General features: G+C 42.7%; 1 protein-coding gene across 2 annotated transcripts in view; it reads left to right on the top strand.

The window, feature by feature from the left end:
* SLC22A23 (solute carrier family 22 member 23) overlaps positions 1-27,417 on the top strand; it is a 105,670-nt gene that overhangs the window by 53,347 nt on the left and 24,906 nt on the right. For both annotated transcript variants that reach the window (XM_054284731.1, XM_054284730.1), the window contains exons 4-5: positions 20,502-20,670; positions 26,032-26,159. In XM_054284731.1, the coding sequence (XP_054140706.1) occupies positions 20,502-20,670; positions 26,032-26,159 (297 nt within the window). The remainder of the gene's footprint in view (positions 1-20,501; positions 20,671-26,031; positions 26,160-27,417) is intronic.

The following is a 27,417-nucleotide window of genomic DNA, read 5'->3' as shown; positions in this document are numbered from 1 at the left end:
TTGGGAAATGGAATGGATCTGCTTAGGGATATATTTAAAGAGTGTTTCAATTCACTTCCATATGCAAGTGAATTTAAATTTTATTTAGTGTATTTAAATATATTTGTCTAATCTCTCTGAGAAAAGTATAATTTGCTCTATAAATGCATTTTACCTGTTAGCTTGGTTTTGTGTGGGTTTATATGTGCGCTGTCAATTTTTGCCCCTGAGATATGAGCCTGTTTCTTTTTTTTTCCTTTAATGCACATTTAAAGCTTCACACAGAGTTGTTTCTGAACATTGTCTTTCTTATATCTCCAAACATAAAAAGTTAGAGCAGTAAAATAAGCAGCCCTCCTCACTCCCCTCTCCAAACTAATTGAGGGAAAAGTTTCTAGTGTTAAAAAATTTCGAGAAGTTGTAGCTGTGGTCAGGTCTCCTCTTGCTGCCCCATAGCTGCACAGCTCTTTGTCTCAACAAAACTCATATCTGTAAAATATAGTTACAGTGGCCTAGAATACTAAGGTTGGATGTTTATGATTCAGTAAATCTGGATTTAAGATGGCTTTTGTGGGATCAGAGGCACCCTGCAACCATGTGGGCTTGATAGGTTTACTCAGGACAATTTCACTCTGATAAATCTCTTTTGCTTGCATTAGAGTATATGAACTCTATTTTAATTTTTTTAATACCCCACCTCCTCCTCAGAAGATGATTTTGATCCATCCTCATCTGTCTACCACTGTAACTCTGCCTGTCAGATGTTGCTGCCCTGCCGTGGACAATGTTGCTCAAGCCTGTCCAGAACCAAACTCGGCTGGTTGTTGTAAGAGAACTGTGAGTGGTTTTGAACACTTGACTGTGATGTTGATGCTTCTTAATTTTTTTTTTAACTTAGTCCTAAGACTAAGACTTTGCTGGCTGTATGAAGCAAGGTCTAAAGCTTCACTTGATTGATTTTTAGCATGGCTGGTGACAACCATCTGAGCCAGAAAACCTTCTTTTGTCTGTAAGGAAAGGATGGCCAGAGAGTTTTAAAATGGAAAGGTCTGGAATGTTTTTTGTGTCAGCCAGAATTCAAGAAGAAATTGGTGGTTAAGGGAGGAAATTAAGTAGGCAGAGTGCTTCATGTAATACCAAAAATTGCAGACTGTCTGCTAGTCAGTGCATGAGGTGGTTCCTGTTCCTCCAAAATCCCAATTTTGGAGCTTAAAGTAGACAAGGTATTTAGTATGCAGAAAGTTAGGGATTTGGCTATAGATTTTATATTCTTGCCTTCAGACAGCAAGGCTGAAACTTTAAGGTAAAGTCAGAATTTCATTGTTTAAGATGCTTTTCGAGAGGAAGTACGTGGTCACTGGCTGGTAATAATTCAAATGTGTTGACTTGTAATTAAATATGGTTGTCACATTCATTTGGCACTATTCCTGGAGAACTGGGTGGGTGCTGCATGTGTGCATGTGCTCACTGAAGTTGTTGTAAGGCTCAGCTTGCACTTGCTCAGATCCCTGATTAATGGTTGTTTTCCTTTGTGGTTTTTGCCAAGATGAGTTTGGATGGAAAATGGAATTTAAAAGCACTTCATTTAAAGACTAATTATTAGTGAAACAAAAGCTTGTTCAAATGATCTTCTCTTTGAGCAAAACAGAAGTTTACAAAAATATGGTTTTGCTCTTTCAAGTTAATATGTCATTAAACAAAGGAAGCATTGTGGTTTTTTGTTTCTGGTCATCACATCCTTCAGAGTCGAGAGACAGTAGATAATATAATGGACACCGGAGGGAAGAGAAGCATAAGCTTTCCACATCCTGAAACTTCCCAATTCCCATAGCTTGCTTTCAGTGGCAAGTTCAAAGCCCATAGAAGTATGTTAATTTAAACAAACTTATATTTTCAAACTGTGCTTTGGCCATTTGGGGGAAGTTTAGCTGCCAAGAGCTGAGTTAGACCTTCTGCAAACTCTTGTTTCAGAGCATTGGTCCATGGCTTTTGCAAGCTCAGTGCCTGCCTTGCTTGAAATCTTTGAGAAGCAAACCATTGTTTCCTTGAAAAGTGTTTTGAATTAATATAGTTTTAATTTTTTTAGAATTAATTTAATTTATGGTAAGGGTACTGCTTTTCAAATATAGAATTAAAAACCAATTTTAATTTGAGATAGAGCTAATATAATTCCAGCTTTAAAAGTGCAGAAAGGTGTGATTTGTATCTAAAGGGTTCCCACTCACTTCCTAAACCCCCACCCACCCCAGCAGCTCTTGCCTTTGCTTGTTAAGATTTTCTGAAAATAAGAATCAGCCAGCTGTCATACCTGAACTATCTCCAGATGAAAAACCACACACATGAACGAGTTTTCTAGAAAGGAAAACTGGTCCAACATATTGCAGTGCAGTATTGGAGATAAAATTGAGACGCAGAGGGGTATGTCTGAAAATAAGGTGAGGTTTTCTTGGGCTGTCTGGTATCTCTGCAGCGCACTTAACTTGTCAGCAGGTTAGAACTGAAGCCTGTCATCAGCTGCTGCTTGTGTAAGGAGGAGCATCACTCACCCCATCTCAGGAATGCCCGGGTCACCTCAGGGTGTGCGAGAGCAACAACAAAAATGTCATTCAATGGATTTGACTTTCTAAATTTACCTTTGTACTTCATCTGACTCCCGTGCTGTGCGGTAGTTCTTGCATCAGGGAAGGCTATTTGAGTGGTGTTTGCAGGGAGATTGGCACAAATCCTCTGTCAGGCGTTTGGGATGAGAAAGGTCAGTGTTTATGTGAGTGGGTGGGTGGGTGTGTGCCCAGTGGGGAAAGGAGAAGCAGCGGTTTAAGAAGAAATGATAAGGATATTTTATTTTATTTAATACATTGAATTTCTCTGGAGGAAAAAACCTAAGTGGTCTCAGTCTAAAATGTTGTTTCCATTCTTTAAAACAACAAAATTAAACTCAAGGCATAGTTAATTTTTCTTTTGAGATGTCTGAATGCAATTGCCAAGTCAAAGGTCACCAGCTTACTTCAGTGCCCTTTAGGATTTCAGCAAGCTTTAGACACGATTTAAAAGCATCTGTATCAAAATCTACCTTGAAGATGCAAGAGAATAAATGTGTTCTCAGGTGGTGGAAACAACTTAGCTATAGCTATAAAAATTGGTACAAAGGATGGTAAGTCAGTATCAGAAGCAAGGAATGTCTGGGGTGTATGGTATTTGGCTATGGGAAGGGGTTGGGTGCCAGGATGCTTGGGATGTAGTTCTTTTGGAAGAGAGAACCAGGATCTCTGAAAAATGATGCTTCCCTTTGATCACTCCATATCTCTACTCAGTGCACAGACCCGATAATGCTGCCTGGGTTTGGAAATAAGCAGGACTGCACCAATGAAATAGGCAAATTTTGTTTACTAGTATCTCCAAGAGAAATGTTTTAATTCCTTCACATCACCACTTGTGCTCCTTGATTTCCCATGCAGAATACACCCTCTATCTTTTTCTTGAGAAAGAAATTGCTGTTCTCCAAATTCTCACTTCTTCGGTCACTTGCACTTGTGTGCTTATGATATGTAGGAGAGGAAGATCTTACTCTTTGAAAGAGCCATCCCAGAGGAGACTCTGGCCTCTCTCAAAGAGGCATCTGATGACGCCTGCTGAAGCATTGGCAATGCATGTATTGGCAAGGCTAGATTTGGAAAAAAACACCATCAAGCATCTAACACAGAAACAAATAGGAAGAGGGAAAGAGGGCAGGTCAGGCTGCTTGTTTTGGGGGATTTGTTAAGACTCAGATCTATGCCTTTGGATTAGGAGCAGATTTGGTCCACGACACTGAGTCTGTAACACCACAGATTGGTATGCCTTTGTTTTTTAATATAAGATACAGAAATCTGCTGTGTTGCCAGCATTGTGAATGTACTAAGTTATTTCTCTCTTGCCTCTCTTTGTTTCATTCCAAAGATGTTAAGCCCCTTAGTGTTCCAGGCTGTTATGTTCACTCCAAGAGACATTCACATTTGGAGCTCATACAGCGCTTTGTACTGAGCTTCTCATGGGGAATGCAGTCACAGAGAACTTAATTTTTTCAGCCATGGCTTTGCTTTTTTCTAATCCTATATAAAGTGCATTAGATCTTGAGCTTTGAATCTTCATATCCTTCAGTGTGTAACTTATTATAGGGATCAGTTGGTTCAAGGAGTAGTATGTGTGGGAAATGCTGGTAATATTAGACTTTTGTGATTTCTTCTGTGAAATGCTTCATCTAAAAATCTATCGCACTTGCAGACATCACTGGTTATCTTAAAGCATTATGGAAATGAGACCTTACCCACCCCATCTCATCTGTATTTGCACATGTATTTGGGAATTCAGTGCTTTGGTTGCTCACCTGACAAGGAATGTGGTGAGGATCATATCTCATGAACAGAAGTTACTCCTCTGCTATGCCTGTGGTGCTTTGGTGACGAACATCATTCCCCAGGGCTACACAAGCAGCAGCCTTCCTGACATAACAGCTTGCTGCTGAGACACTAGTGACATGTGGTGTGGCAGGGTTAGCCCCAAATTTGGGCTTTTGTTTTCCTCTTTATATTTAGAGAAGGTGCCTCTGGTTGCTGCCATCCCTGCTCCCCCTGTTTCATTTCCTGCTCCCACTCTTGCAATGTGCTCTGTTCCCCACGTGTCCTCCGCCACTGTCTGGTGTCAAAGCAGCCCCAGGATCTTGGGCAGGGACGAGAACCCTGAGTGGGTTGGCATTTGTGCAAATACCCAAAAACTTCCGTGCTGGAGGGATGCTGCTCACTGCACCATGGCCATGCATGGCTTCTTCCAGGCAACCTGTGGCCAGATCAGTGTGCACAAGGTGTTCTCAGATATATTTGCATTTGCAGAAAGGTCTGACACCCCCTTGCTGGAGACTGCCCACTCCTGCTCTTACTTATCACTGCTTAAAGCTTGCAGTAGTTTTGTACTTGCTTTTATTAAGAAAAGACAGCAACAAAACCAACCTAACAAAAACCCCTCTTTAATGCCAAAACAATTTTCTGTTCTCACTGCAAAAAAAAAAAAAATTTGAAAGAGGGGAGAAGTTCACTTAAGTGGAAGAACTGCAGTCCAATTTCCAGAAAAGGGGATCAAATAGTCTGAGTGTCCCAGCAGCAAACAGCACCCCAGAGAATTTTGCAGTTAGCTGTTTTCAAACATGGTTTTAATTAATACGGTATCTTAGTCCTGTTGAATTCAGAATGAAATCATGTCTCAAATATTGCCTGTCGCTCTCAACTTCTAGCCATCTGAACTTTAGAAAACTTGCTTCAGCTATTGTGGGGCCCAACTTGTGAATCTTTAGGAGGCTGGATATTTTGAATTACCTAGTTTTTGGAGAATGCAATATAAGTCACCTGCATTCTGATGCTTACTAATACTGAAGCATGTGTAGTTTCCCTTTCTTCTGAAGCATTATGAGTTGTTTCCAAAATCCATGGGCCAGTAGTAGTTGCCCTACTTGAGTCAGAAAAGTCAGGACATGAAGATGAAATACTCTTCCCTCAGCCCACCACCTTTCTGGCAAGATGTGAAACAGAAATCCAGACTACTTCATAGTGAAAGTGTGTTACAAACCACATTCATACCTAGGTAAATTCACTATCTCATTTCAGATAATGTTTTTTTATTATTATTTTTGTATTTGTTCATTTGTTTGTCTTGGGGTTTTGGTTTGGTTTTAGGGTTTTTTTTGTTGTTTTTTAATTTGCTGCTATTCTGAGCTGGAAAGGAAGTATTGCAGTGGATTTGTACAAAGCTGCTCTACCCTGTCCCAGGAGCTGGCAGCCCCTAAACAAAAAGACTGATGCATATTTTGAGAGTCAGTAGTTTTTGTGTTAGGCTCCTTTGGTGATACAAGGTAGGTAGTGGAAGTGTGGATAAATATTAAGTGACTGCCTATGCTGCAGCACATAGTCATTAAGTGGTTTATGTGTGAAACCATGGAAGGAAAGGGTTGGAACAGAGACACTTTCTCCTTCCTGTTTGATCTGAAGTACCTGGTGGTGAGAGATATAAACAAGAGAAACGTGTTCGTAGAATGGTTGGATATACACTGTACTCTTGTTTTAATTAAGCCTTGTCTGTTGCATTTGGTGATGCTTACAGTGGTACAAATATCTGTTTGGCTCCTTTAGCATCCAACATGTTTTGTTGAAGCAGAAATAGTGTGGTCAGTCACTAAGTGGAAGCATAACTGAAGCACTGGGTCCAGGTCCTTGTTTCACAGGCTGCAGGATGGTTTTAGTGTAAGACTACTTCTGGGTGTACTTTCATTAGCTAAAAATATTTCCAGATGTTGTGATCATATGGGTCTTTCAATATCAAAAATCATGCCCTAAGTTATTTTTTATGGAGCTCACTCTGCTGTTGGCCAGTTAGGTGTCTTGTTGCCTCATGTTTTATTTTAGTCATTAAAAAAATTTAATTAATATATCTTTATAATTACAAATTCCTGTCTGTCTCTGAAATAAATTGTGCCTTGTTTGAATATTTCTAGGAGGTTAATGAATAATTGGCTACTGAGTAAAAGGGAAAATCCTTTTAACAGGCAATTGAATCTGGTGTGATGTATGAAAATTAATGGTTAGGCTTAGAGCTTTAAATGTGATATAAATATTTTTCATATTTAGACATGAAGATGTCCTTATTACCAAAAATTTCAAACACTGTTATTTATTTTGTATGCCTCTCAATGAATTCGATTTCACAAAAAATGAAGGCTAGAGTTCGTGTATTTAGGAGCTGTACCTGAATGCAAGGACCCTTTTTATGTTATTTGTGATTAGGTGAGGGAGAGCAAGTCTGGATTTGGGGTTTTTTTCTTCCTCCTTAACGTTTTTCCCTTCTTTGTTATGATTGTGGAGGCATTTGTTCAAATTGAAAAGTCACCTCTTAGTCTTTGTACCTTCTAGGAAGGAAAAGTGTACAGTGATTTTTAAAATAGAAAATATTTTACATCTGTTGCTTTTATAGTTGGTTTTATATGTTAGCTGCTGATAAGCCAGTAATAAATCAGTGCAAGCCCTGCACGCCTACACTTTTCCTTCTTTGAACACAGCTTGGATATTTTTTGCTCTGCGCTCTCCTCTGTGTGGTGAACTGCACAGGGAGTTTTCCTCTGTTGCAGAAGGATTTGGAGATGAAGTTGCTGCCACACTTCAGATCTTAATCTTCCTTACTGTTTGCAGAGGATTCTTTGCCAGTCAGCTGGGTCAATATTAAAACCAAGCTATGCTGCCTAAAACCTATCAGTGCATCCAATTTCTCATATCTGGAGTTCTGAAATTGGCTGTAAATTGAGTTCCCTTAAAGGGAGGAAGGCCACAAGTGACAAGGCTCAGCCATCTCCAGCCTGCCAGTGAGCTGTGCTGCCAGCCTGGGGCAAGGCAGGGCTGATCATTTGCTTTGTTCCATTTTTGTTTACCAGTGTTTGTCTTCTCCTTTTAGGGGCTTGCATGCCACTTTCTGCCAGTCATAAGTGCATATATTTATGTGGTTAGGTTGCCCCTGGGTGGTGGTGGTATTGTTGTTGTTATATTGATTTGTTGTTCTCAATTCTACACCCCCTAAAAATTTAGAATTTTCTTTCTGCTTTGATTTTTGTTAATGTGATTATGCAGAAACGTTGCTGGTGATACCAGACCAGCAATGGAGATGGCAGCCTGACAGTAACTAGCTCAGAAATTCTGTCTTTCAACCCCTCAGCCCTTCTGTATCCATTTGTTTCCATTTCAAAGGTGGTCTGCCTTTTAGTTGACTTTATTTTAATCAAATGCATGTGAGTACAAGGCTGTGTTGTGGATGTGTTATTTATAGCCCTGCAGCAGTCAGGTGCAAAGTGATCTGAGCAACAGCTCCTGGTCAGGTTAAAAGAAAAACCACCTCCAGATGAAGGTTATACAAATGACTTAACTCTGTGTAGACAAAGGTGCGGGTGTGTGATGTCTGGATTTTGGGGTGGGGGAAACTCATTCCTGGTAGTGAAACTGTTGGAGGCTGGTTGTGTGTTGTTGGAGCACCCATCCTCTGTGTTCACTGACAATTTACCCTCGGGCAGTGAGTGCTGGAACATACAGGCAGGGAGGGAGGGCAGGGAATGAGCTTTTCTGTATGACAGCACATGCTGGTGCCCTGGGAGCTCAGAGTCTCTTGCTGCAGAGTAAACAGAGGGCAACAGCTAATTAGCTGCTTTGCAACTTTTTTCTTGATGAAAAGGTAATTTTTTTTATTTCACTCCCAGTGCACTGATTCTGCACAATGGGTGCAAGAGGCAGAGCAAGCAAAATAACAGGACCTTCCCTGCTTGCTGCTCCAGGATAAGGTGGTACCTGGCACCGTGCTGAGATTGGATACAAGGCTGGGCAGCTTCTGGGTGCCTTGGGCTGCTCCCACTTTTGTGATTTCTGCTGCAGATATCTGGCACCTCACTCATCTGGAGCAAGTCAGGGTGTTATGTCACCCAGCCTTTGTGAATGCCTGACATTTCCTCTCCTTTGGGCAAGAGCTGGAAAGGAAGTTGGTTTATTTAGAAAAGGGGTTTTTTTTTGTTTACTTCTGTCTATTCATACTCTTGGTAGAAAAGATATTCCTGCTTCCGTGTGAAACATCTGGCTAAATTATAAATGTGAGGAAGGGGCTGAAGAAATGGCTTAACTGAATCGTTATTTATTTGTTAATTTTGTAGCTCTAATTTCTAAATTCTGTATTTCATTGTGGCATAGCCATATATAGCCTCATATTTCTGTTAAAATAAGCAAACGGTGATAATAACTGAGCTTAAATCTGGTGTCCTGCATTGAGGCAGGCAATGCTGAAGGAAGGTTCTTCCCCATGCAAAGCCCTCCGGAGCCACCTGGAGCAGACCAAGTGCTCAGTGGTTCCAGCCTGAATTCCAGGTTTTACAGTTCCTCTGGCTGTGGCCTTGTTTTTAGATGAGAAAATGGTGATTAAAGCTTCCCTGTGTCTGGGAATGTCATGCAAGTGGGCAGGGATGTGTGAAGAGACCTCCTTACTGTCCAGTGCTGGACAGCCTCGTGCAGCAGCTTTCTCTAGGGGTCTGGAGAAATTCAAATTTTGATTAGAAACATCACTCAGCAAGATGGGAGAGCAGTTTCTGTCTTCTCTGCTTCCATAAACATATCCAAATGTAAGAGAACATTAATTTTATTTTTTCAAATTACGTGTTCACAGACTTTGTTTCAGCAAAAAGAGATCTTTAAGATTTAGTTAAGCTTACTTCCCATGTAACCCAGAATACATTTTGGATCAAGTTCTTTAGCTGCTAACTTGGTAAAATCTGGATATAAGCCACAAGGTGGTTTTCCTAATTGGACTGTGCAACTTGTCAGATAGGTTTGTAGCCAGGAATCAGTTCCTCCTTGCTCCCACAAGTGCTTGAGAAAGTAGTTTGTAGGTTTGTGGTGTGAATGGCCTGGCAAAGGGCTCTGCCCTCCTTTCCTGGGGATGCTTTGCCCTTGAGCCATGTGCCTGGTGCTGCTCTGGAGCCATGGAGAGTGTTTCCTGTCCTGTTGGATGTGTGGTTCCCTGATCTGGGAAACATTCAAGCCCTAAGACATTCCTGTGTTGTTTATGGCAGGAGGAACACATGCCCACAGTGTGCTCGGGTTTGCTGTGTGCCTGCAGGTACAGGGGCCTGCCCTGGGAGGTGCTGGTGTCTGAGCCCTACATGGGGGTGCTGAGGATCCCCTGTCGCACCAGGAAAGGCAGGATCAACCACAAAGGCTTTTTTCCTCCCATTTTTCTCAGCATTTTCTCATGGATAGGAATTCTCATGTAGTTTCCCATGTTCCTTTATATGATTGAATACAGTTAGGAAGCAAACCAGTGTTTGAGTTGAGAATTGTATCTCACCTCCTGTACTTTTCCAACTCAGCCCTTTTTTATTCCCTTGCTAGTTCTGCAAGAAGATACAAAGGAAAATTTGGAAACAGTAACTGAATTATTTCTGTTGTGTCAAGCAGTGGAATGATTTATTCAAAGCTGAGTGTGGGAAGGAAATCTGATATGATGAGCCAGGGGCACTCCTTCTGTTAGTTATGTCTCTCCCCTCCCATGACCATAATCTTCTTTTTGTCATTCTCTCTCTTTCTCCCACCTTCTATACATTTTTTCTCTTACTACAAAAGGTGGTAAATATAGGAGGTTTTTTTGAAGTACCTGAAACTGTTCCCTTAGCAGGGATGATCTAACACCTCACACAATGCAACCCTTGCATAGGAAACAGCACATAAGATTCATGTTGCCATTTATGTACTACAAGCAATCAAAGCATTGATGCACAAATAAAAATACAAATAATGGAGAAGCTGCTTGCAGTGTGCGTGTAACTTCAAAGTCAGTAGAGAATTTACTACAGAGATAACCTCCCTAAGATCCTGTGACCTTGAGTACAGCTTGACTGTCCCTAAGCAAGGTGAAGTCTACACCAGGCTCTGTTGGGTGATCTCTTGGACAGCATTACCTCTATGCACAGCTCTTATCTTTGGCTTTGTACCTTCACAGGTACAGCTAAGCACCATTTGAAACAGAAAATCACGTAGAGAAATAGTTAGATGATGCTTAGAGAAGGTTAGGAGTCATTCATTTCTCCAGGTGTGGATATGGGCAAATATCCTCACAATTTTAGCCATAGCTGTGATGTGTACAAAGTCTACTGCCGTTGTAATCAAAACAAGTGAAATCTGCTTTCATGAATTGCAGCTGGATTCTTTCCAAGGAGCTGAGTTTCCTTTTAATGTTGGGCTATTAATTAGCTCAGCAATTCATTCTAGTTTTATTTGAAACAACTCAGCAAGTGTTGCCATATTTGAACTCTTCTGTAAGTGTCAGGAGTTTTCTTGAAAGAAGTCTTTCACCACAGAAAAGTGAACATACCCATGGGAGGATGGCTTCTACTTGGGAAGATCCATCTATTCCCAGCCTACTTGCCAGCTTCCATGGAAGGAAGATGTGAAGAAACGTTGTCTTTCTCTTTTCCAAAGTTACTGCAAAGCAAGAGGAGGCTTTCTATCCATTCAGCAAAAACATTTATTTCTTACCCCAGGTTTAACAAGATATTACTATTTAAAACTGATGAAGCTGCATATTCATCTTGGCTGTGAGAAACTCTCGAATAAACTCACACGTTTTTCTGGGTTGATTCTGGAAAACTTTGAATCTCAGTGGATGTTTGTGGGTGGTCTGGTTTGCAATTTTACATGAGATGCTGGAGGCACTGTAATGTCAATTCCTTTTTTATTGTTCTTCACTGTCTAATCAGGTTTTACCAAATCAAAGAATTCTGGTACTTAACAGGAAAACAGCTTTCACAAAAGCTTTTGTCTGGTATTTTTAAAGATAGCAAGGAAGAAATTTAAGGAATATTTAAGCTTTGGCAGTGCTAAGGTCATTTAATGTTGTATGTGACAACAGCACAGTGAGGGATGTTCCACTGTGCTCACCTCTGTGTGTGTGCACCTGCAGGTGCTAACCTGCTGAGTTACCCTTGGCTTGAAGAGATGTGCTTGGAGAGGGCTGGAAAGGGAATGCTCTTTCCCTGACAGGTTTTGTGCACCATCACTGAGCCCATTGGATAACACTGTGCTGCAGAACTGCCCACAAACCAGTCATGAGCAGACCCCACGGTACAGAGCCCTCCGTGCGCACAGAGTGGTGGAAAGTATTCTCTGCAGCACAGAGATCATGCATTTAACATAAGGAATAAAAGCCTGTAACTAGATACTGAGGACTTGATTTTGAATGAAAAATAGAATTGTCATTGCTTCAGGAAGCAGGTTTTCTCCCAAGGTTGGATGTCATGTCTTTTTCACTTTAAAATCAATTGACCAAAAGGAAATCTTCACTGGTCTTTCCTCTTTTTTTTCCTAGAATATATTTTTTGTTTCGTTATGGTAATGTTACTTGGAAGATAAAAGCTCATTGGGAAATGGAAGAGGAAAAACAATATCTGTACTTCTTCTAACTGTGCACCATTTGCTTTTATAGCAGGAGAAGTTTCCTCACCATCTCTGCATTACCACAGCCTCATTTTTCTTTTTGTATCCTCATCCTCATGTGTTTAAAATTAGAGATCTCACCAGGGGCTGTCCTGCCTGCTCTTATTCAGGCACAGTGGCTGTGTGCAGTGTTTGGCATGGTTCTCTCTTGTTGGGTGGGTGTCCCAATTCTGTCTGCCTGCCTTTGCCTTCCCCAGACCTGTGTCAGGGTTAATGCTGAGCCCTGGAGACAGAATTATTAATGCAAAAGTCACCCCTTAGTCTGAGTGGCACCTCCTTCTGCAGTGAATGCATGTGCTGCTTAGAGCACCCAATACACAACAGCTCATTGGCTCTGCATCCCTGCCCTTCCCCTTTCACAGTGTTCATTAAATATCTATCCAGAGTGCCTGGCATAAATCTTTAAAAACAAGGCTGCCCTGGGGGCCAAATGTGTGACAGCCCTTCACAAAGAGGCTCACTAATTGCTTTTGATTAAATTGCCTGCACTTCTGCTGGCCCTTGTGCTCTCAGCCAGCTCTGTGTGTTCTGGGCTCTCTCTGACATGCTGGTGCCACCTGAGCAATTCAGGTCCCCTGAGATGGGATGGGTTATTCAGGACATCACCCTGATTTCCACTGATTGCTTCTGACATCACAGGGGGATCAGGAGAGGAAAAGGAGCTAGGGGCTTTTGCCTTTGCGTTTATATCAGTGTGTGTATGTTTATGTACCTGCACACGTGTATGGGGTTACAATTGTATTTATGAGAGTTTAATAAACAGCACCCAGTGTTTGCTCAGACTCTGTATGTAATCCCATTCAGGGCTTGTTATGAAGTTGACACCAGAGAAAGGAGCAAGGTGCTTTCCAGGGGTTGAGCCTCTGGATGTGAGGAGCTTCAGACAAGCTGTCTCCCTTTGATCTGAGGGAGTGGGTGCAGGGCAGGCAAAGCTTTATTATGACCTAAAAAAGCACCAAGTACTTTTCTTGGTCCTTCATTTAGTTTTCTTCCATGCTTGTCTCTTCTGTTTGATAAGCTAGGCTGCAACCAACTCAAGTCTCCTGCGTCAAATTCTTGTTAGCAATGTGCAGTTCTGCTGACAATGTGCTCAAATCCAGGGCTCAGTGCATCTATTCATTCATCCAACAGCATGATGGTAATGGTGAAAAAATCCTCCTTGGAGGAGCACGTCATGTGGGATCAGTGCTTGCAGAGACAGGGGCTGCCCTGCTGTCTCAGTGAGCTGGGAAGCGTTTAATAGACCTGAAACAAGGTGTTATGTTGTTATTTCTTTGTTCCTGCTTCTTTGAGGACCATCATCCATCTAGAGGTTGCAAACTGAGCTTTTGAAACGGCTGCTGTTGGAATATTGTTAGTCAGTTGATAAATTAAGAGAAGTGCAGATTTCCAGCTATTGAATTTCTTCTCTGTTCTTATTTTAAGTAGCTACAATGTTGTTAAAAATTCACTAACAAATACAGATGCAGATCCCTTTCAACTAAAGCATGAAAGTAAATGAGCTCCTCTGATACATCTCGCATCAGTTTTTGTTACAGCTCCTCTCATACGCATTCCTGTCAAAAAGATGTCAATAATGATTTAGATCCTGCTAAGAGAAAAGGCACCAGCTGTTGTGAACAGCAGAGGTGTTAGGTTTGCAAAATATTGCTGTGACCAATTGTGCATTTCCTTTAGAGAAAGCCATCTTTTCAGAACAAGAACTCTTGTCCCATATATATCTGTGCAATCTCAGTTTTTTTGCAGAAATAATCAAACATTTATATGGGTTTGGAGAGTATCTTAAGGGGGATAGGAAATTTTAGACTGGAGGTGGGGGAGAATTTTTTTTATAGATGGCAATTAACATGCATAAAAACATATGTCATGGTAAAGCTTTTTAATCACTTTTTAATTGCATTTAATTTAAGCCATCTTTATACTGAAATTAGTGTGTTCTCTATCTACCCATTTCTCATGCTCCTTGTCCCTGTTGTTTAGGTTTCCAGGGGCATTCTCTCTCTGTTGTTTCGGAATGCTGTTACTCACATCCAGGAGCTGGGAGCTGCAGAGATGCTGCTGCTGCTTTCCTCTGGAAGTAGGAGAGATGGCAACTGCAGCACCTCAAATGTGATTTAACATTTCTTTGGGTTTATTACTTTGTATATGGCAGGCAGCATGGTGTATTAAAGGTTTCTTATGCAGTCAGCCATCTGTTTTGTAAGATGTTGTTTGTCTTGTGCAATGTAAAACTTGGCAAACGCAGATGCCATGGGATGAACAGGGGAATGACACGTGCTTCTTTCCCTGCCACTGATGCTCCCTGGGCAGCAACTTGCATCCAGGACATGGTTGCAGACATCTCTGCATCCACACACTGGTCAGACAGCTTCTGCTCAGGGTCTCCTGTCCCTGCAGGAGCCGGGATCAGCCTTGTCCTGCCCTGCCCGGCTGCGTATACGTTGTGCCTGGGAAGTCCACAGCTCCTGCAACCGAGTTAATGAGGGTTAAGTAAACACCCTGCATTGAATCCAACCTGGCTCTGTGCTGGTGCTCCAAACCCTCCACTATTGGGTAGCTACAGACTGTCTGCAGCTCAGAGAGCTCCTCCTAAGATACTGTGACACAGCTGAGCAGTATCAGGCCTGGAATAGGGATGGTGTGTTACTCAATTGTGCCTTACAGGAGCAAGTCAGGCATGTGGAAAGTAAAGAAAGGGAAGGTTGCACCTTGTTTTTTAGTTGGATTTTGCATGAGAGGTATAGCTATATTTACTTTTTTTCGTGCTATGCCTCTCTGTGAGGCTCCACAGTGCATCTAAAGGGTATTTTGCCTGGCATCAGTTTTGTCACTATCCTGGTCTTTGTATACCAGTTGGTCACCTGAATTAGTTTTGATAAGAAAGAATTCTGTTCTGATTAGATATTTCCTTATCAAGACAGCTCCATGCAGTAGATCCAGACAATCTATTGAGGTCAGGAATTAAGTGTGCTGCTGCACATCTGGTGAGGTGTCGTGCTGGCTGCCTGCCCTGGTGCCAGCCTGACGGCTCCGTCAGCTCAGCTTATGTCAGTGCTCAGGGACTGATTTGACACATATTAAATGTGTTAATTAAATGGTGGGCTAGCATCTGTTCAAAAGAACTCTCACCAAATTGATGATGTGTGGAAAAGTACCTTTGAAGGAGCACCTGTGTAAGCTCACAGGTGTATTTTAGAATAACTTCTGTCCTGATGTGCAGTTAGCGGAAAATAATACTATTACTCAGCCATTGGAGTTTGAGTCTATTACTGCTCCCTTTTCGTGGCAGTGGATTGGATTTCTCCAGAGAGGAAATTAGATTTTTCCTTCCCTTTCACTCTGTCTCTGTCCTGTGCTTACATCAATTGGTGGCTGGCTGTGCACGGCAGTGTGTGTGATAACCTTTATTCCACAAGTTACTTCATTTGCTGTTCCCTAATAAACTGTGTTTACACATGATGCTTCTTTCCTTCTGGTGACAGCAAAGGCAATCAAGATGATGTGCTCCTTGTCTGAATTCATGCAGGAGTGAGTGTTGTATTAACCTGGGCCATTTCAGCCAGGACTGAATCAGAAGTGTGCTGAGAGATGGAAGTGTACATAGCCCATGGGTAGGGCTTGCAGCTCTTAGAAGTTTGTGTCTGGTAACCAAGGGGAAATTTGTGTATATAGGCAGATATGTTGGATTTTATTTTCCTGTCCCCCTAGCAGCCAGCTGTAATCTTGTCTGGGAGTTATGGATAGTTTTTTGCTGCAATTTTATCTGGTCAGCTAGCCAAAAGCTACCTTGGGGGCCATGTTATTCCAGGAGAATCCAGTGAGACAATTTGTTTACAGCAGAGGGCAAATCCCACAGAGAGTGTTGGAGGAAGACAAGGTCCCAGAGGTTTGAGAGAGCTTGGTGGGAATTAGGAAACACAGCAGCAGCAGGGACAGGGTCACCTCCCAGCAGTCTTCAAGATCACTGTGACGGAGGTGGCGGAGCTCATCGTGCCAAAAGGGTGACCTCAGGGAGCACGGAGGTGATGGGATGTGCTGGAGGTGCTGAACAACTTGGGAAACTGAATACTCTTCGAGGTTTTTTCCTTTCCTTTTGTGCTCTGATGAAAAGCAGAGTCCAAATGCAAAATTCTTTCTCAAGGTCACATCCTGCGCTTGACTTTTGGCTGAGCAGGGCTGAGGCAAACACAACCTTGGTGCTGTAGGCTGCTACTGCCTCTTGGAATTTCTGGTGTCCCACATTTTACACCTAAAGCTATGTTGCCAGAGAATCCTTCTCAAATTATGAGTGGTTTTTACCTGAGTCTCATCTTTTTCCTCCCTTTTGAAGAGGAGGAATGTCTCAGAGCAGTGCTAAGATGGAAGGAATTAAGAGTATTGGGTGTGCAGTAATATGGGGGAAACTGACAGAAACTGGGGGGTTTTGTCTGGTTTTTTTTTAATATAATGTGCAATTGTGAGTGTCAATCTAGAATCAGACTGTCACTGTCTCCTTGGGGATTTTTTTCAGTGTGAATGCTGTTGGCCAGCAGGTGCTTTGTCTTGGCTGTTTTCTCCAAGGGATTCTCCTATATAATTACAGTCTTGGTGGCTTACAGATGGAAACTGGGCAGGGAGAGAACACTGGAAAGGCACAAAAAGCTGCTACCTTGTGGTTTCAGATGGAGCTAAAACTTGGGCTGCAGAACAAGGATTGCTTTGTGTTTTGGGTCTGGGGATGAGAAAGTGAATGCTAGAGAGTTGTTCGAGCAGTGCAATGTAGCCTCTTTTTCCTCTTGATATGCTATTTGCAAATGACTTAACTTCTTTATTTTTTTTTAAATAGAAGTATTTGCCTTTCATCCTTGAGCAAATATTCTGAGAATAAATGTCAGCCTTCTAAGAAAAACGAGAGAGTTTCTGAAATCTGAAACAGATTGTTAGCAGTGTGCAAGTGCAAGATGGAGTGAGAAAGGACAGGATGTGGATCTTAGTCCCTCCATGGCAGTGACAGCTTGCCTGGTGGGATTTGGAGGAGGTGGGCCATGCAGGGCCATGCTCTGTGGCTACATGAGCTGATGTGAACCCAGTAATACTGCAGTTTTACCCAGTGTCCTGTCTGTATGTTCCCAGACTGCTCCTTCCACACCTGCAGGTGGAGAGGATGGGAGTTAAAAAAACAGTTGGAAAGGGGAGAGGACAGCATTTCAGATATCACGCTGTGGCATACTTACAGTGATTTTGGCTGACTTTGCCATCTTCTTTTCAGAAGAGGTTGCCTGAAAAACTGTTGTAAAGGATACCAGCCTAGTTTGTCCATCCTAGTGCCAGGGACAGAAGATATTAGCAAAGACATTTTGCCCTTTCTGATGTAAAGTCCTTGTACCTATTGTCACCAGCGCCTGTTCCATTTGCCTGGTTAAGCTGTTGTCCGACCTGTGGTTTTGACTGCCCAGAGCAGTGACCTCCTGCACAGGGCAGTGGGGCTGAGCTCCCAGGGTGCTACAGAGCTTCTTCAGTAGCCCCCTCACTCACACCTCAGCAAACCTGAGTGCTCGTGGGCATAACATGTGTGGCCACAGGAAATCCACATTTCCCAGCCAGAGGTGCAGTATGCTGTGCATGTCTCATGTGTTCAGTGCCCTGTGCCTGGGATGCCTGTGGGGCCCAGGTCTGGATCACACCTGAGGTAAGACAGCTGCCCTCAGGCTGGGAGCAGTTTTGCCTTAGGGGATGTCTGGGTCTGGCTTGTTTGTCCACTGTTGCTGAGTGCTTATTGCCTGTGAGAGAGTCTGTCCCATGTGCCCTGAGCATGCCTGATCTCACTGTCTGAGTGCTGTAGGACAGCTTTGCATGAAGGTTGCAACTTGCCCATACCATCACTTGCCTGGGCCTTAGGGAAATTAGGTCTCTGAGTTGGATGTGCTGCTCTGACTGAGTAGGAATGCTGGGCAAGGAAGCAAAATCCTTTTCATGCGTGTCTCCTTGCCCACACAAAATTTTCCAAGTAGAGCAAATGGATGTATCTGGGAGTCTTTGGTATTGATGATGATTTCCATGATTAGTGTGCATGATGAGGGTTTGCTCCATGCTCCACCAAGTAACTGAGATGGACTTTCTCATTGATTTGGGGAGCTGGAGCTTGCTTGCTCAATTTGCTATGGGTGTGTAAAGCTGATCTCAGTCTTGGAGGGATTTGATCTGAGCTGGTATTTTTGTCATGTGAGCTGGGTGGAAATGATTGCAGCCACAGAGGCCTCCTGGTGCCTGGGTGCATGGAGCCCCAGTGTGAGCATCAGCTGGGTGCCTTTCCTGCCGCCAGGGCAAGGCTGCTGCCGAGGGTGGCTCTGCTGCAGGGGTGGGAAAGGGTTCACTGAGAGATGCCTGCTAAAAACTGCAGTGCTGAATCTTTTATCATATAAAATTGAAGCCAGATATGTTGGAAAGTCAGTAGGCTGTCCTAATATGTAAAGCATTTCAACAGAGATGTGGTATTTCATATGCTGCTGGTATTGCCTGAAAGTCACACTCACCCAGCTAGAGCAGGGATTATTTTCTTGTCATCTCCAGCTTCTTTGGAGGAAAGGGCAGAAACTGATCATATGCATGTGATAATCCAGAGAAGAAAATAGATGCTAAACAATCTCTGAAGCTATTTCCTTTCTATACAACGAGTAACTGCTGCATGCAGAGTTTTTTACTGTGCACCAGTGACTTAATAAAATATACTTTTATTATTTGGTCACTGCTTCCTGACTTTATATAGAAGTTGATATCTCGGTTATTTTTATTTTTACCTGATACTAACCTGAGCAATGCAATTGAAATGCTAAAGCCTTACATATCTAATGCAGACTTTCTGTTTCTATGGCAACAAAACTCGACCTTGTACTTAATGAAGGAATATTGGAGCATGTGTAACTGTTACTTTAAGGTTTAGAAAAACAAACAGAAGCACTTTATATTTGGAGATTAGAGAAATAAAACGGAAATGACCTCTTTGCATAGAACAACAAAAATTTCCTAGGCTTGGGATACTTCATTAGTAAGAATGAAACCATATTAATGTCATAAGAAGCTCTGTGTTTTAATCTTTTTTACCAAATTAAAATGTAAAAGCCTTTTATAGCATGTGAGAGTCTTTGAGAGCTTTTTCTCCTCTTTTTGTTTCCAAAGCTGCTGTGTTTGTGGTTAGGCTAATGAAAATTTGGGCTGCCTGACAACAGATGCAGTTTCTTTTTTTATTGGCAAAAATCCATTGGTAGTTTTTGTATTGGTTGAAAAGAAAGGGAACAAAATGTGTGGTGTTTAATCCTACATTTGATCTACAAGCTAGTTCCTGGTCAGTTAGTTTAAATCTGTGTTACAGTGATAAATGCAAACTGCAGGTCAGAGAGTGAATGAAGGAGCAGCTGTCATATCTTCCTATTTTCTTAGGGCTTTTCAGTTAAAATTTTAATAACCATTAAATTCTAATTTAAAACCACCACAGAAAACATCCCATAGAAAAGCAACAATGCTGACAGCAACATATCGCGAATGTTTACAGGCCTCTTTCTGTATCAGCATTCCAATAAGTGCTACACAACATTTGTGGCAGATTTATTGAGCTAAAGTATTAGTCTGTGCAAGTGAATGTGGGCAAATGGGAAATATGATATAGAGGCTTCCATTACAATCTTACTGGTGAAAAAATTTCCACAAGCCAGTCCCATTTTTGTGTTTGTTATTTCTTCTGTGATTTTTTAAAAATTTTGTTGTTAGGCTGTGATTCTGACAAATTCATCTTCTGACTGAATAAAGCTAGCCAGGGTTCAGGGTTTAAGGAAACATTTGATCTAGTGAACTGAGTTTTATCTACTCACTTGTCACAAGACAGCTGAGGCAACCAGAGATACCAGTGATGGAGCAAAAGGAAGGGTGGAGGGCAGGATAAGACAGATGGGAGGCTGGCCTGTTTGAAAGTTGATCAAGATAAGCTATTGGGAAAAGCAAACCCAGAAACAACACACTCAGCAAAATCCAGCTTGGAATTGGCTGAGTCAGAGCATATTAAGCTGTGGGCAGGTGGCACCCCTTTTCAGCTGGGTGCCTGAATCCTGCTGAGAGCTGTGCTCTTCCAGCTCCCAGCCAACTGTTTGGAAAGGCAGGTGGTGTCTCTGAGATGTGTGAAAAGCCATGACCCAAGATCTTTGGCTTGTGTTTGACCATACATTCCCTTTTAAAAATAAACACCTTGTTGTTAAGTAAAATGCTTCTCTAGGCAGAGACGGAAGGAAATCTGGCAGTGAGGACACAGCAGGTAAATGGAAGCTGCAATGTTTGCACCACAGACAGCTGTTAATGGGCTTCTCTAGAGCCTAAATATGGGAGGAAGGAAAAGTTATTTGATTCTGCATAGCTTTGACCAAAGCTCCTGCAGGACATGACCTCCCTTAAAGTTTCCTAGAGATGCTCTGGGGGTATCTTTGCTGGTGGGGCTGACTGTCTGTGTGCTCTGTGTTTCAGGGATAGAGCTCTGTCCTCCCGGGCACCGGTTCATGATCACCATGGTGGCGAGCTTCATCGAGATGGCAGGGCAGTTCCTCATGCCAGGGCTGGCTGCCCTCTGCAGGGACTGGCAGGTCCTCCAGGCAGTCATCATCTGTCCCTTCCTGCTGATGCTGTTTTACTGGGTGTAAGTATTTCTTCCTCCTGCCAACGAGCTCCTGGGAGATGCTCCACTCTCAGGAAGAGTGTGTGCTTCACAATACAAATTCCTTTCCCCTTGTTCTTCCATCCACCTTGTGCAAAGCTTGACTTTCAAAAAAATAATAACTTTATAATCTGCTGTAGCATGCAAATATGCTGCACCCTGCAACATGCTGGGCGCTTAGGAGACAGTCCCCTTTCACTGAGGTGAAATTGTACTTTGTTATTATTCTGGCTGTCACGTCCCCTTTAAGGACTAAAATAGTTCTTGAGAAGATGCATCCCAGCCTGGCTGTTGTCAGATTGTGACTACATGGCTATATTTTCCCTTAATACCTATGCTGTGGTTCTGGACTGACACTGTTGGTTTCTTTGATCCAAGAAAAGTTACAAATAACATCTGTCAGCCCTGGAACAAGCACACTGGGATGTTTTGTATGCCTGAGGTAGTCAGCCCTGAACTAGACTTGATTTTGCCCAAATTAGCACATGCTATGCTGAAGTCTGGGTGGCTGGTCTGTGCCAGGCATTGGCTTGGGATTGTTCCTACAGGGAATTCCCCACTCCCAACCAGTCCCACTCCTCTGTGCCTGTGGCACTGTGGTGTTGGTACAGCTGTCTGAGAGAAGTAGGATGGCTTTCACCTTGGGAATAGTGCCAGGCCCATCTCCACCATGACTTTATAAACATTCCAAAAAAAATCTATCTTTTTTGCTCTGTCTTAATAGTGACACGCAGTGGCGGCATAAGACAACAGAGGCTTATGAGAGTAGTGTTGTACAAAGCCCTAACAATAAGAACACTAACAAGTCTAAAGTATTTCATTATTGTACACTGAGAAGAAAGCACCACTCTGTGCGGGACCGAGCTTGTTAGGTACCATGGCGAGCTAGGCTGCTAGTTTTAATGCCTGACAAGTTACAACATGTAAAAACATGTTGCACTGTGTAGCAGTTATATTTTTGTATTAACTTCTTACAGACCCCTCCTGTGTTGATGGTGGTAACCCTCAGTGGGGATTTCACTGCTTATTCCCAAGGTAGACATGCCTCAGCATGGGCAAAATGTGCACTCAGGAGAGTTAAAAGTCCCTTGAAAATAATGACAGCAGGAGCAGGGGGTTACCCCTGTATTCCAACATATAAAATTTAAATAGCCTCATCTTGACAGCCTCATCTACCTCTTTGATGAATAACGAAGAGTGTTTTTGTTAATCTGTGATGCTGTTCTTCTCTCCCTCACCTGCTATATGCTCTACACGTGCTGGTCTGCTCCAAAGCTTCATGTAGTAATGCCCGCCAGCTGAAATACTTCATGTCCACCACTGGGTAAAACACAATATCAAACAGAGTATTTACGACATTTGTGTCCAAAAGGATGGTGCAGTAGTATAGAGATGCCTAATGAGCATGGGGGATGGCATGGAGAACAGGCATCCCTCAGCAGTCTTCTGGAGGCCACACATTTTTCAGGTGGCTTTGGCAGGGTCTCACACATTCCTGTTGAGAAGTCATACCTGAGTGACATTGAAAGGGATAGGAAATGCCAAAAATGGTGTAATCTGCAAGAACTCTGTGGCTTTTGAGCTAGACAGGGCAGGCAAACCAAGCAAATAAGTCCCCCTTATATATTGTGGAGCATAGCAGCTTGAGAAGTAGTGGTAGTAGCCAGAGGATGGGGATTTGTGTTGCCCAAGGTTTTTGCATTTGCAGAAATGAACCTTGGTTGGGATGCCTCTTTAATTATATTGTCAGTACAGTATGTACTTTTCTCTTAGGCTCTTTGCTTCCATCTGTTGCATATTCTCTGGGAAGAGTTACCGTTTTATTACCTCTTTCTTTCCTTCCAAATGGAACATGGACCCACAGCGGGTGTTACAGATAAAGGAAGAAAGCTAACTGATTGGTAATAAAAGAAGAACTGGAAAACTGCACTGCTTGCTAATTCCCCATCATGTACCCGAAGCAGTGAGTCAACAGATGCTACAAATAGCCCCTGCACTGCCTCCTCCTTCTCTGTACTCTCTTTACTTCCATCTCCTGCTGTGAGAGTGCTGTTTGCCCCTCCAGGCTGGGGCTTAGCCCTCTTCCCACCCATGGTTTTGCTCTTCTGTTGGCCACATGCACATGGCAGGCTACACAGTCCCCAGGAGGTGCATGGCTGAGTGGATTGGGAAGCTGGGTATGGATGGGAGGAAAGGGAAAGGCAGCAGATTTGTCTAGGAGGGATGGGTAGATGGGCTTGGATACAAAAGTATGGAGCAGATACCCCTACTGGGCTCTTAGGTCATTCTGGAAGGGCAGAAAGGCACCCATGTAAGTCAGACATGGGCACAGGGGGTTGTGACAGGTGTATAAAGATAATTTTATAGAAGTTAGACTCCTTTCAAGTGTGTGTGTGTGTATTAGAGCCATAAGGGAAGGGGAACTCCATCTACACAGAGACCTTATTTCTTCTCCCTTGAAAAAAGGAAGCTCCAGACAGGATGATGCCATGAATGTCAGTAAAGGCATCAATAATTTGAAATAAACTGCTTCACTCTAACCAAAACTGAAGAAATGGAAAGAGGTGGCTGGTTCTTTTCTGGTGCTTTTAGGTATGATTTACTCACACCAAGACACAAAGTTGGAATAACTGTGTTTGTTGACCTGAGGCAGCCCCCTAAATGACAACACATTGCAGCCTTCCCATGGGCATCCATTTTCCATCCATCTGCACAGAGTCACAGTTCTCCTTCCAGCTACAAGTGGTACCTTCCTGGTCTTTATCAAGGATTCTTCTCTCCTCTTAGGACTTCTCAAACTTAACATCTTTTTTCCCCAGTGTGCCTTCCAGCCATCCTCCTCTCCCAGGCAGCAGCAGCTGTGGAACAAGAGATGAAAGTTTAACCCAACCCCACTGCTGTTCTTTCCTTGCCTGTGAAAGCATGGCCCTTTGCTTACTGATGGAGGAGGTAGCAGACTATCAGCCAGCTATATGAGGAAAATACTGAAAACCAAAGGTCAGCAGGAAGGAGTGCATGCATTGGCTGTGGTTCACCAGGGACAAGCTGTCTGCACACCTTGGAGCAGGAACACTGAGGGAGCGTGGTGTACTGCTCTAGGGGAGGCAGGAAACAAAGGATGGAGTGGCACAAAGGGCTTGTGGTCATGCTCTGTTTAAAACAATGGAGCTGATGGGAACTGTAAGCCAAAGGAATTACCCAAAAGGTGACCAAAAGCTGAACTTTGTGACATTAGCTCAAAAATATGTATTGCTTTTTACCCCCCATATGCTAATGACTGAAGTCACAAAAATTCCAACCTAAACATGAAATGACATCATCTGTAACTTTACCTTTCCCTTCCCTCCAAGAAAACATTATAAATGTAGCTTAATTGAGGAAGGAGGTCAGAGGAGGCTGCACCTTATAATCCTTGGGCCATCGATGGGCTATACCTATCTCCTCTCTCACCATCTGTTGTGTGAGACTCGAATACTCAGCAATACTGAGTGCTTCTTCAGGAAATTCAAAAAGCAAGCTTGTGTTTGTGATCATACTTTTAGTGCTACTTAGTCATCTCACAATTTAATGCATTTGTCAATGGCTGTATCATTCATACTGTAAGTATTATTGGTGTGCGCTTCCACAGACAGTGTATTTATCACCAGCAACCCAAGAACCTGCATTCCTGTTGCTCAGTAAGTGACACTTGCATCTGGCCATGAGATTTATTGAATGTCATCAGACTTCTACTCTGGCCATGAGAGTCCATTGGGTGCAACCAGACTTAATGTGTCACACTGTTGGAAATTTGTGGCCATGGGAGTTCTTATTGAATGTGACTGGATTGATGACCTGGACTCAAGGCAGCCCATGGATTTCTAAGTGTCCCTAAGGAATCTCTCACTGCTCACACTGAGAGATGGAGCACCTGAAAGATGCTAGGCTTCAGCACTTCCAGTCTGACCAGGACCCAGAAGATGAGAGACATGTTTGTGCCCAGCCTGTGAAGCCCATCCTTGTGGCTCCTTTCCTTTCCCTCTGTGTGGGTGGTCATCACAGGACTTGTTGTTTGGAACCTGTGAGCAGACTGCTGAAAATCTAAAACTTGCAGGCTGGTGGCTGAGGCTGTACCCTCACCAGGGCCAAGCATGCAGAGATTTTGCATTCAAAAAATTCTTAGTACTTTAAAAAAAAATGCTTTTTCTTTACAAGACTTTCTGATGAAAGATGTGCTAAATCATCTGTGCAGCACGAGGCATAGTAAATAAGCTGTCGAGCTGAATGGCTGTCATCATAGTTGTTACATATTTTTATTGGCTGATATAATTTAGATTGCAGTCTGCCTGATTTCTCCCCTTTTTATTTCTTCTTCCAAAAATAATTTCTGTGTCTCAGTTGGAGGCTTTGCTAAGGTGTTTTCCAAATTGTATCAGCCCTCAGAGATAGTACAATAATGGTGCAATTGGCTGCTTAGAAGGACAAGAACTGGGCAGCATCCACAGCAAAGATCAGTGTTTTGTGAAGGAAATTTGAGAGTTTATTATGTATTTGAAGTTAAAAGTGGTTGTTAAATTTGTTTTTAATACGCTCTTTAGGAAGAACAGTAAAAACAAAGTCTTAACGTGAAAAAAAACAGTGAGATCTGAAGTTTTCACGTCTGTAGAAGTATGGGAGGTTTTGGGGGTTTGTTCTAAGAGCTATGTATTTCTTTTGTATTAAAATAAACCCATTTGGAAAAAAAAAAAAAAGAGAGTGACCAGTTAAGCTCATTGATCTGGTTAATATCAGCACTTGTAAGAAACAATTGGATGGAAAGTGGACTTTTTTAACTGTATGCATATATATGCTTTTAAGGCAGCTAACAAAATATTATCTTTAGTCATGGAAGCTTATGATCCTAAGAAGTAATTCTTCTCTTTCATCTGTCTTTAAAAGAGAACCCAAATTACTTCTGTCAGCTGTTTTCTTTCTTTGGTCTGAATTACCATGTGTGAACTGCTCATCTCATTCACTCCCTTTTTGGCATCAAATGTCTATTGCAGACAGCGCTGCCTCTTCCTCTCATTTCTTTCAAGTTATATTAATGGACAGAGCACCTGTAATACGTTATAAAATTCCAATGTGCCGTATTTCCATGTGATAGGATACTTGCTCTATGATTTGTGAATCAGGGTAAAAGAAAATATCATAAAATTGCACATTCTAAATCTGTTTTCTCTCTTTTTTGTTTAATAAATTATTCTTCTGTATTTTGAAATAATTACATAGCTTCTGAGTGGTTAAATGAGCAACCAAAACTCTACCTGTTCGTCCTCTGACAGAAAACTGGAAGCAGCCCTAACCTGTTTTCCCTCTTTAAAGTATTTTCCCAGAGTCTCTTCGGTGGTTGATGGCTACACAACAGTTTGAGGCATCCAAGGAGCTGATCCTTCAGCTCACGCACAAGAACAGGATGAGCACAGAAAGCGACATCAAAGGAGTGGTGCCTGGTGAGTTGGACAGACAACTGCAAACCCCCCAGCTCTTCTCCAATGGCTGCACGTGGCATCACTGCCCAGAATTAAATTGTCCATTTATTGCCTGTAAATCATCTCATTCATTCATTCATTCATTCATTCTGCTCTTGAAAACCCATTCCAAACTCCAGCACTGTGTTAAAAGCTCCATGGCCTGTTGAACAGTCCTAGTAATTATAGTCTTGTCTTGCAGTGCCGTGTGTCTTTAGAGACATCCCTTGAAGAATTTTACCATGGCTACAAGAGTGCGCCTTCAGCTCTGTGTGCCTCTGGAAACTGGGTTTTAAGGAAGCTGCTTGCTGGGATCCTGCCCATCACCCAACACTTACTCTGTTGGTTTGGAGAAGCAGCAGCACCCAAACCCCCCATTCTAAAGTGCCAGCCCCATGGGAAACTTAAACCACGTTAGAGTTTCTCTTTAAAGCTTTGCTCCAAGAGTTGTTTTGCTCTCCTCTCCTGCATCATCTGAGTGATGCTGCTTTAGGGATGGAGGGTTGCTGCAAGTGACAGTGGTAGGGTGCAGTTTTTGCTTGAGAGTCTGAAGTATCAATTCCTTGGTTTACTGATGCTTTTAGAAAGAGCTGGCTTCCCTCATCACCAAAATTGTCACTGAAAAAGCCAAGATCCTGTCTTGTAGATTGCTGTGCAGAAGAGACTCTGTGCGTGTGTGTGTGTGTTTGTCTAATTACAACAAAGGCAAAGAGCTTCTGGATCTTTATCTCCCCAGTGCACCTGTCAGATTTGGTTCAGGCTCCCCTTTTTCTTCTCACAGGCTTGATTCTGCCCATAAACACTCATTTTGCACTGTCATTTGCAATCTGTATCACACTACCCACTTGTCAGAAAATGGTGAAAACATTTCCCCTGCTTTTCCAACCCTAGCTGCTCTGACCCCAGGGGCTGCAGGGGAACCTCAGCCAGTAGCTCTGCCAGAGGGCAGAAGTGATGTTTCTGTACTTGTCCAATCCTTGTTGAGGGTCTCTGGGGTAACTGTGGTTTCTGTCAGTCAGTGTTAAAGGCGTCAGTCAGCACTGGAACAGGCTTCATAATGTTCAGGATTAGAAAACTGTCACCATTAACATCAGTGCCTAATGAATAAATCAATCTCCATCAGTGAGGGATGGAAAGCCCAGTTCAGGATCTCTGGTACACATTCCCAGGTCATTGGTGTGGTTTTTGGTGCAGTGAGCACACTGGTGTTAATTAGCTGGCTTGCATGTAATTGTGTGTC

This window comes from Melozone crissalis, unplaced genomic scaffold (assembly GCF_028551555.1).
Source record: "Melozone crissalis strain CALT ecotype California unplaced genomic scaffold, PUWL_Pcris_2 ptg000042l_1, whole genome shotgun sequence".
NCBI lineage: Eukaryota > Metazoa > Chordata > Aves > Passeriformes > Passerellidae > Melozone > Melozone crissalis.
Note: the sequence above shows the minus strand (reverse complement) of the source record. Positions and strands in the feature narration are given on the sequence as shown.